The following is a 9,804-nucleotide window of genomic DNA, read 5'->3' as shown; positions in this document are numbered from 1 at the left end:
TGTGTATGTATGAGGGAGGCAGGAGGGTGGGGACAAGGAGTATAAGGGAGTGGGCAGGGCCTTTCTGGTTCCCAGCCAGGATGGTGGAGAAAGGGTGGCTTTTCAGAGCTTTCCAACACTGCTGTTGCTAGGAAAATGAGGCACCTGGAGGCTGTGGCTGTTTTTCCCCCCACAGTGGGAACACATGCTTTGGAACAGATGTACACGCACTCAGACACACACAGAGCAGAGCATAAAACTTGAGTTTATTCGGACTGTGTCCTTCCCATTTGGGGTGCACAGTGGAGGGCAGTGGGGTGGGGACAGAGAGAGGTAGTGCATTTGGCTTCTACGGGCATTGCTGATTGCTGACTGTGTGTGTGTGACCTCTGGGTCACCAGGATGACCAGCTGAACGGTGGAGATGGTGGTGAGGAGGCTGGCAGCCAGGCCCTTCTGGAGCCCTCAGACCAGTCCCAAATAGAGACCAGTGCTGTGTCCAGTTGGGCCTATTCCTCTCCAAGGATTAAGGAGCAGATGGCTGAGAACATTCAGACTAATAAAAGAAATAAAGGCTGAGGGTGGAGGAAGACGGGCAGGGGGCATCTCAACTCAGGCATTGGTGTGAAGATTCACACGTGTCCATGCATGGGCCAGGCCTGTGTGAGGAGCATGTGTGTGTCTGTGGGCATTACATCCTCCACCAGCTGATGGGAGCCCCCACCCCACCCCCATGCCAGTGCTACTTGGTGGGCCTCTTCCTGACATTTCTTCCCCCTTTTGGAAGAACTGGGCCTATTGATGGAACCAACAAAAGGGGAATGTCCCGTAACAGTTCTCTGAAGATGCCCTTTCTTCTTGGTCCTTGCCTTACGTATGCAGGAGGTAGGCACCCACCTCAGTCCTGGGGCTGTAAAGGGAGGTACCCCAATGATGGGTGGGAGGCTGTGGTGGGAAGTGGAGGGGCTCACTGGGTAGCTGGCTGGGAGTGGCTGTAGGGCACCTGTGCCATCTCAGCTTCTGCCAGGCCACTGCTGAACCCAGCTGGGCTGTGCAGGAACTGCCTCAGCAAGGGAGAAGTATGGAACCCGAGGTGGGGGCCCGGGCCCCTGGGCGGATCTGCCTGTTCAGTGACTGTGGTGGAGGACATGAGGACTGTGTTCCCGAACTGGTCCACCTCTTCATACTGCTCGGTCACGGTTCTTGTGGCTCCATAGTGCTGGGAGCCACCTGGCCCAGTCTGCAGCTCCAAAACACTCTTTTGCCGCCCTTTGGGCAGGGGGCTAGCTGAAGCAGGGGCAGGCTCGGGCTGTCCACAGCACTGGGAGACCTCCTTCTTCCCAGCCTTGGTCTCAGTGCCTTTCTGGTGGAGCAGGGCCTGGCCCGTGTCCTGAGCCAGGTGTGTACTTTTCACCGAGACATTGGGGTTGGCCGTAGGGCTAGGAGCCTCTGGAAGCTTCCTTGTGGCTGACTGGATAGAGATGAATGTTGGGGAGGAGGGGGAATCTCTATTGGAAGGCAAGACTCGAGGGAGGCCCAAATCTTCTCTTGATGTCTCCGGGCTCCTGGTGGGAGGAGCAGTTGAGGCTGCTTGACCTCTGACCTCTGTGAGATTTCTGGCCTCGGCTTGACTCTGGACCTCAGTGTGGCATCCAGCCTTGGCTTGACTCTTGACTGTACTTTGACCTCTGGCCTCCTGGCCTGAGCAGCTGGGCCTGGCACTACTGCTGACTGTGACACTGACCTTGTGGGCACTGTGGTCCTTTGGGGGTCCCTGGGAATGGCCTCTGGCATTAGCCTCAGGTTGCAGGCTAGACATGGAGCTGAGGGCCTTGTGCACAGCCTCTTCAATATCCAGCAGCCTGGCCAGGGTCTGTTCTTTCAGCTGGGCAACCTCTGCGCTGACCCGTGTCAGCTCCCCAAAGGCCTGCTCCACTGAGGCCTCGGGCTTTTGGGGGGCAGCAGGAGTCTGAGGAGCAACCCCTCCCAGTTGGGGCACAGTCTCAAAGAGCCTCCGCAGGGCCCGCACATCCACACTGCTTGCAGCTTCCTTCTCCAGAGCTTGAACCTGGCTTAGGAGGCCCTGGAGCTCTTCCCGGCTTCCCTGTAGAACCTCAGGGCTCTCAGGGGACCCCTGCTTGGAACCTTCCATGGGCTGCTCTCCTGGGGGGCTGGGACCCCACTGTGGTGAGGTGGGGTGGCCTTTGAGAGCATGGAACTCGGGGGGCTCAGAGCTCTGGGCACTGCTGTCCGCAGTCTGACTGTTGATGGGCCTGGGGACCACGGTGCTGAGGCCCTGCTGGGGGCTGAGCTGGCTCTGTCCACTGGGGCATCCAGTCCGAGTTATGTGGCCCCGGTCTGTAGTGGTGGGAACCTTGGCTGGCTGAGGAATGGCTGCATCCGTCTTACCTCGTTTATGTTCTCCTTGCCCCCTCTCCGAGGAAACGCTGGGAGATAGAGCTGAGGGCTTGGGCAGCCTCTGAGGAGGGTGGATCTGGGTTAGATGTGCAGGTTTAGGGGGCAGCTGGGGCTTCTTTCTTGGGGGCATGGTGGACTCCAGTTTTGCTGTCTTTGTTTGTGACTCCCCAGGGGTTCTCTGGCCAGCAGGGCTGCTGTGGGAGTGAAGGGAGTTCTGCAGGGGCTCGGAGGCCTGCTGGATGGAGTCCTCATCGTGGCAGGCTCGGGCTGGGAAGTCAGGTCCTGTCACAGCAGCTGGGAGATCAGGAGGGGGAGGAACAGAGGCATTATGGGAGTGCAGGCTGGCACCTGCAGCATGGGGCCCAGAGGCCAGAGTGTGGTGCGATAGATGGGCAGTCTTCAGAGTGGTCTCTGTAGCTTGGAGGCCCCCTGGACAGAGTTCTGCCATCACCTTCCCTGGAGGCTCCCCAGCCCTTTGTGTGTGGTCCCCAGGCTCCTCCCGCCCTGGCCCAATACTCTGACTTGGGCCTCCCTGGAGTGGGCTGGGAGCCTGGGCCGAGAGGGCGGTCTCCTCCCTGCCCCTGGGCTGCGATTTTCTTTCAGAAGGCTGGACACCCCCAGGTGGATCAAAGGTCCTCACGGGGTGAGCAGTGTAGATGCCATCCTGAATTGTTACCCACCCCCCAGGCAGCCCTCTGGGTAGTGCTTTTTCTTCCCCACTGACCTTTCTGGGGGCTGCTTGGATCCTGGGGTCACCTCCACCCACAGGCCTGGTGTTGCTCTGGGTAGCCCCAGTGGCCTTAGCCGGAATTCGATGAAGACCATCCTGGATGGGCGGGGAAGTGGCTGCAGGGGCGGAGCCCTGCTTGTGCTTGTTCAGAACCTGCTGGTGCAGGTTTTGGGCCTCAGCTGTTGCCATCCGCAGACTCTGCATGGCGTCCAGGAGGTCTGGGGCCCGAGGTCCTGGAGGGGTAGCTCTGGCTCCTTCTGACTTTCCCAAGGCTGCCTTCCCTTTCTGCCCAGTGTGGCTGTCTTCCTGCTTTTCTGTGTCCTGCTGTTGGGCTGGGGCTGCAGCTTTCCCAGCCAGAGACCCTGCCTTTCCAATGGCCCCTGGGCCTCTCGGATGCCCCATCCCCATGCTGGGGTCCAGCGGTGGAACATGGATGATGCTCTCAGTTGGGGGCAGCCCCTGGGCCCCCTCGCTGGCTGGCACTGGACTTGGGTCAGCTGGTGGCTCCCACCGCAGACTTTGCAGGCCACTCAGGTCTCCCTTGTCTATGCAGCTGGCCAGCAGCTGCACACTGCTCCTCTCCGGAGCCCTGCTAGTTAGCCGGGGCTGTAAGGAGTAGGCGGTCAATGCGACCAGGCCCTGCTCTGTCTCCTGCATCACCAGCCCTGTCCTTGCCACGGAGGTCCCAAGGCCACAAGCCAACAGCTGCTGGAGCTCGGGATCCATGTCTTCAATACCCCCACTGCTACCGGGCGCTGGCAGCCTCAGCGGCTTGAGCTGGAGCCGACCAGCTGGATCCTCCTGCACCAGCAGCCCCTGCTGGTCCACGTCTGGCCGGTGCAGCACTTGGCGGACAATCCTGGGAAGTTCTCCAGACACCAGTTCCTCCTTCCGTATGTAGGGGCGCCCTTGCCCTGCGTCTGGGAGCACGTACTTGGCAAGGCAGAGCTCTCCCGGCCCTCGGGCCTCCATGAGGACGCCTCCGTGGTGCAGGATGCCAGGTGTGGTGTGCAGAGTCCTCAGCGTCTCCTCAGCTGCGGTCTCCTGCCTCTGTGGCGCCTCGTTGCCTGAGGAGCTCACAGGCTGCTCTTCCTGGAGGTTGCCACCTCGGACGCTCTCAGCTGCCAGGGAGCCCATGGGGCAATTCTCAAAGAGCCAGGTGAACTTGTGCACAGAACCTGCAGGGATGGGCCCAGGGCTTACTCGGGACCCCTGCTCTTCTCTCTTGCCTGCCTGCAGGGCCTGGAAAACCTCCTTCTGACGAGACACCTGCCCCGATGGGATCTCCACCCGGCTGCAGTACCGCACAGGCCCTCTTCCGCAGGGCTGGCCTGCGGCCTGAAGAGGCTCAATCTCAAAGACATGTCTGTCTGTCTGTCTTTCCCCAGCCTGGACCTGGCTAACCTGCAGGTGCTGCTCCCTGGAGCCCTCTGGCCTGTCCAGGGCTTGGGGCTTGAACATCCAGGTGCAGGACTGTGCCTCGGCCTTGGTAGTGGGATCTGCGAGCCCTGACCCCTGCTTTTCAGCCAACTCACTCATTGGGCATGTCTCGAACAACCACCGGATGGTCTGCACATCGCCCTTTGGAGGTGTCTCAGGCTGGAAGCCTCCCTGACTCTTCCTCTCTTCTTCCTGTCGTTCCTGTTGCTCCCGCTGGTGGATCACCTCCAAGGGCTGGGTCTCAAAGAGCCACCGAGCAGTGCCAACATCCCCTGCCACCACTTCCTGCCGGGTGATGCCCCGCACCACATCTATGGTACTGGGGCTTTGGCCCAGTCGGTCTAGGGGCTGTGTCTCAAACATCCACCTGTAACCCTTCACATCGCCTCCAACTACCTGCTCTCTGCTAACCGAGGTCAGAGCATGGAGGTGGCCCTTGCTGTCCTGCATAGCATACACTGGGGACCCTATGTTCTGGGAATGCCCAGCACAATCAGTTCCTTCTCTGCTCACACTCCCATGGGCTGAGGGCTCACCCTGCCCGATGCTGTCCAAGGGAAGGGTCTCAAAAAGATTCTTAAAAGTCTTCACATCTCCCTTCAGCCCATCCCTCTGGGGGGTGCTCTGAGAGAGGGGCAGTGCTGAGGAGCTGCCACTGGATAGACGCTCATGCGTGAGCTCCTCATCCTCCTGGGGATCCACCCGCTGCAGGTGGCCCACTTGGACATGGTCTCTGAGAGCGTCCAGGGGCTTTGTCTCAAATAGCCACAGGGTAGAGCGAACATCACCAGGGACCACTTCCTCCTTGGGTGGGGCCTCTGTTCCAACCTCCTCTTCCCCCTTTAGAGTGTCCAGTGCTCGGGTCTCAAACAGATGCCGCTGCTGCTGAACATCTGGACCAGGTGGCATAAGGTCTGGGGACGGCTGGAAGTCCTTCTCATCCACCAAGATCTCCCTGATGGCATCTAGGGGCTGTGTCTCAAAGATCCAGCGAGTTGCGCTGACATCAGGCCGGTCCCCCTCCTCCAGGGAGATCCCCCGGATCACCCGCACCTGGCTTGGGTCCTGATTGATGGCATCCAGAGGTTGGGTCTCAAAGAGCCAGCGGCCGGATCTTACTGCGTTGCTTTGGATCTCCTCCCGGCAGGCGGCCTTGACCTCATGGATGGCACCCTGTGCATCCTGGATGGCACACAGTGGCTCTGTTTGGAACAGCTTCACCGTCTTCTTCACATCACCTTTCAGCTCCTGGATCTCTGAGCGCAGCTCCAAGGGGCTCTGCTCCTGGACGGAGGGGCGGGAGCCCAGGCGGTCCAGTGGCCGCGTCTCAAAGAGCATCCTGGTGCCCTGCACATCCCCGCTGGCAGCAGGCTCCCTCACAGTAGCCTCCAGTGCCTTGGCCTCCCCTGTCAACTCATCCAGTGGCTTTGTCTCAAACAGCCAGCGGGCTGCCCGAACGTCCCCTCCGCATGGCTGGGGCCCAGCTGGCTCCTGGTCTGTGCTGCTGGCAAAGGAGCCTTCCTCAAACTTGCGGGAGGTGCCCTGGACGTCGCCACCTGACACCGGCTCCTTGGCAGCTGGCTTCTCGTGATCTCCAATGGCGTCCAGTCGCCAGTTCTCAAAGATCCAGCGCATACACTGGACATCACCCTCAGTGGGCTCCTCAGAGCCCAGGACCTCAGCCAGATCCTCGGCCACGGCCTCAGCCAGATTCTTGCGGAGCTCAGGGTGGATGTGCCTGTAGAGGCGGCGGAGCTCACTGGCTTGCCGCTGCTGGTGGAACTTGGAGAAGGACTCCTTGGGTGGTGGCAGCGGCAGATCTTCCAGGGCTGGGGGTGGAGGGAGGGGCAGGTCCTCTGCAGTCGCCATCCGGATGGTTGGTGTGGGAGCCACCTGTGTCTGGGCGTCAGCCACCTTCTGAGGAGAAGGGGAAGAGATGAGGATGGAGTTGGGGGCCTGAGATGGGATGAGGGCTGGTTGCTGGGAGAAATACAGGGAACGGGAACTAAGGGCAGAGTAGCTCTGCATAACTGTGCTCAGAGACCCACACCCCCCCCAAGCCCCACCAGGTAGGCTTGGCCAGGGCCTCATTTAACCACCTGCATGGTTGGCGTGCAACAAGTCTTGAACTTAGGACATGTGGACCATCACAGTGGGTCCCTCACTCCTCAGCGTCACCTGGGTGGCCAGGGAGCAAGCTGGACACTGCTGGTCATGAAGCTCTTTCCTCCAGCTCCACAAGGGATTGCCCAAACCTTCAGTGGGCAGACTGGACTTGCCCCGTCCTCGCCTTCCTCTGTTAAAATCAGTTTTTTCCTGGTAGACTCCCAGGGGGGTGGCCTGGGGCGATCATGACTTACAGAGTCCCAGCCGGGGAGAGGTGCAGCCCTAAGCTGGAGACTTGTGATCTCCCTCGAGGTGAGATCCCTTTGCAGGACAGCAGAGGGCATGCTTGCCCCTTTGACCCAGAGCCCAGACTTCACCTCCTGGCTCTCAAAGCACTCCAGCCTTTCCTAGGCCCGGGGGCTCTGCAGGGGTCAGCGGCCCCCTGCCAAGCAGAAGCAGTCGAGACTCAGGGAAAGAGACTGCTCACCTGCTATCTCGTGGTCAGGCAGAGCCAAATTCTGAATCCCAGGTCAGGGTTTTCTGTGTTATACTCCGAGACGCAGAAGGTCTGAGCTAGGGGTATTTTAAAGGTCTTACAGCCCAACCCTTTATAATTAAAGATGAGGAAACTGAGGCCCAGAGTTGGTGAATGAGTGGCAGGCAGTGCCAGCTTGGGGGTCCCTAGACCCCATGTAGGGCCTGGCCCCCAAGAAATAAGAGGGTGGGGGTGGAAAGCTTTCTTATTGACCTTGGTGCCCCTCTGTTCCCCAGCAGGTGCCCCTGGGAGGATGTGAGGGGGACACCCATGGAGGGCAGGGCAGTGGGACCAGGGGCCTTTCTGCAGAGACAGCCTTCCCCTTGTTCACGGAGCCTCTCTCTGATCCTGTGCAAGCGAGCACAGCCCTGGCTGCAGGGCCTCAGGCTAAGACCTACCGCGAAGGCCTCCTGGGTTCCCACACCCAGCCCTTCAGTGGCCTCCCACCCCTCAAGCCCATCTCTGGTCTCTGTCCAATGTATGTCTTATCTGTCTTGTGACAGGTTGCTAACAGTACCCAAGGGCCCGTAGGGAAAGAATGAGAAACATGTCCCCCCTCCCGCTGCCCCGACCCAGTGCTCTGAGCCACACTCGGTGCTAAAAATAGCCGAGATCCTGGCCTCACAACAGCAGCTTTGTGCTTTGAGGGAGGCTCAGGCTAGCCAGCAGGGACCCTCGGTGCCCTTAGCCCACCTTGTCTCCTTTGCTACGCTGGGCTCCCTGGTCCTGCCTCCTGCACTGGTGTCAGGCCCCTGGCCTGCGGGCCAGCTGGGTACTAGAGCCAGGACACCTCTCCTGGACAAGGGCCCTGTGGGTGGGTGGATGTAGGGACACTGGCTGCAGTTGAGGTCAGGACTTTCTCCTTATGGCTACCTCAGAAGGAAGAGAGGGGACTGAGACCTACTTACCCCACCCTCACCCTGGCATGCCCACCAAAGACACCAGAGCCCCTGAGGCATGTGAGCTCTGAAACCTACAGCCAGAGTCTCATCAAACACTCTGGGTGGTTTCCTTTCATCTCTGAGCTCTAATGAGGATCCCCCGCCAAAGGCAAGCCATGCCTGTCCCCACCTCCACTCCATCCTGTCACCACCAGGGTGGCCTGAGCAGATGGCACGGGCAGGCCACCAACTTCAGCCCAACCCCACCTTCAGGAATTTCCAGAATCCCTGCAAGGGTCACAGATTCTTATTATCACAGAATCCAGGGATATCAGATCTAAAGACCTTCAGAGGTCACTGAATCTAATCCCCTTATTGTTCAGATGGGGAAACTGAGGCCCAAAGAGGGGAAAGGAACTTTCTAAGGAGGCTCAGTAAGGCTGCAGCAAAGCCTAAAGCAGATTTCCTGACTCCTGGCCTTCCTGCGGCCATCCTTGCCTGGCCTGAGACTCCTGGGGGAAGGGCAGGGTGGGGACAGGACTCCGGACTGGGACCAGATTTGGGGTGAGGTAACCCCCAAGAACCGTCCCAGAGCTTGGCCTCCCAGAGCTGGGCCAGCCTCTCAGGATGACCCCACTGCTGGCCTCAGGTCACCTCCTTGGCCCAGCTGGCTCCACAGGTCTTTGCATCTGGGCAAACTCAGATCTGGTCTCCCTGCCCTGATCCCCCCATATCTGCCCTGGGGCTTTCCCACCGGGCAGGACGAGGGACTGGGGCAGAGCCTGTATCCCACCCCTGATTCTAGGCCATGACATGGGCGCTGGGCTCAGGCCAGCCCTGGGAGGTATCCCTGGGGCCAGATATGCCAAGACTTTCACCCACGACAGCTGGGCACAGGGCTTGGGCCTGCTAGCAGTGCACACTTGGGCCTACTTACTGTCCCCTGCCCCCCATGCCCTCCCACATCTCTTCTGTCCCTCTGTCCCTCTGTCTTCCAGACACTCGGGAGGAAGCTCTGAAGCCTGAGGAGCTCCATATGTGCATTTTTAAAAATCACAGCTCCAGACCACCTCCTGGATGCCTTTCTGGATCACGACAGGCTGGCAAGAGCCCGTCGCTACTGCTGGCCTCAGGCCTGTGGCGGCCACTCGGAGAGCTCCCATGGGGCTCACACTAACTCTCTTTACCTTCGTCGTGAATTCTTGTATGAGACACTCTTCCACTCACCCACACCCATGCATGGCCCTCAGTCTCCTTCCACTGCTCAGAGCCACCCCTAACACGCCCATTCCAGCGCACCCTGAGGGGATCCCAGCCTGGAGAGCCAGCCCTGCCGTGGAAGGCCAGAGGGGCAGGTTACTCACCGAGGGTCCCTCTTGGCTGATGGGGCACTTGGGGTCTATAGCAGGTGTAGCTTAGGAGTTTGTCGTCTCTCTCGAGTTCCTTGTCTGGAGTTGGTTCTGTTCCGCTTGCTCTAGCAGACACCTTGCTGCTCTGGCTCCGGGTCTCTGTCCCCTGCCAGCCCCAGCAGCTGCCTTTATCTTGCTGGCGAGGGGGTGGGCCGTGGTGGGGGCGGGCAGCAGAGGCTAAGTTCAGAGTATTAAGTGGTTCGGTTATTTTTAGGGCTTGTGGAAGTCACTCTTCCATCCTGGGGAATCAGTTACATGTCCTTTGGGCTGGGGAGGGGAAAATGGGGGAGGAAACTCCATTCATCCA

At 59.8% G+C, this 9,804-nt stretch overlaps 1 protein-coding gene across 3 annotated transcripts; it reads right to left on the bottom strand.

The window, feature by feature from the left end:
* Positions 1 to 228: 228 nt before the first annotated feature.
* On the bottom strand, positions 229 to 9,594 carry XIRP1 (xin actin binding repeat containing 1). Of its 3 annotated transcripts, none has more exons than XM_045536359.1 (2): positions 9,453 to 9,594; positions 229 to 2,690 (listed from the first exon to the last, which is right to left on the bottom strand). In XM_045536359.1, exon 2 carries the CDS (start codon positions 2,524 to 2,526, stop codon positions 946 to 948), a length of 1,581 nt encoding a protein of 526 aa, XP_045392315.1. In that variant the 5' UTR covers positions 2,527 to 2,690; positions 9,453 to 9,594; the 3' UTR covers positions 229 to 945. The 3 variants fall into 3 exon arrangements, with proteins under 3 accessions (XP_045392315.1, XP_045392298.1, XP_045392306.1); XM_045536350.1 differs by lacking the exon at positions 9,453 to 9,594 and adding an exon at positions 3,121 to 9,440 and having other exon boundaries at positions 2,603 to 2,690; XM_045536342.1 differs by lacking the exon at positions 9,453 to 9,594 and having other exon boundaries at positions 229 to 9,440.
* Between the last annotated feature and the right edge of the window lie 210 nt (positions 9,595 to 9,804).

The sequence above is a fragment of the Lemur catta genome, chromosome 1 (genome assembly GCF_020740605.2).
Source record: "Lemur catta isolate mLemCat1 chromosome 1, mLemCat1.pri, whole genome shotgun sequence".
NCBI lineage: Eukaryota > Metazoa > Chordata > Mammalia > Primates > Lemuridae > Lemur > Lemur catta.
The sequence above is the reverse complement of the archived record's forward strand: the minus strand, read 5'-3'. Positions and strand labels throughout refer to the sequence as shown.

Bases quoted from the DNA above. Each gene is read 5' to 3' on its own strand.
- XIRP1 (XM_045536342.1), bottom strand. From the start codon at position 6,657: ATGAGGCCCTGGCCAAGCCTACCTGGTGGGGCTTGGGGGGGGTGTGGG.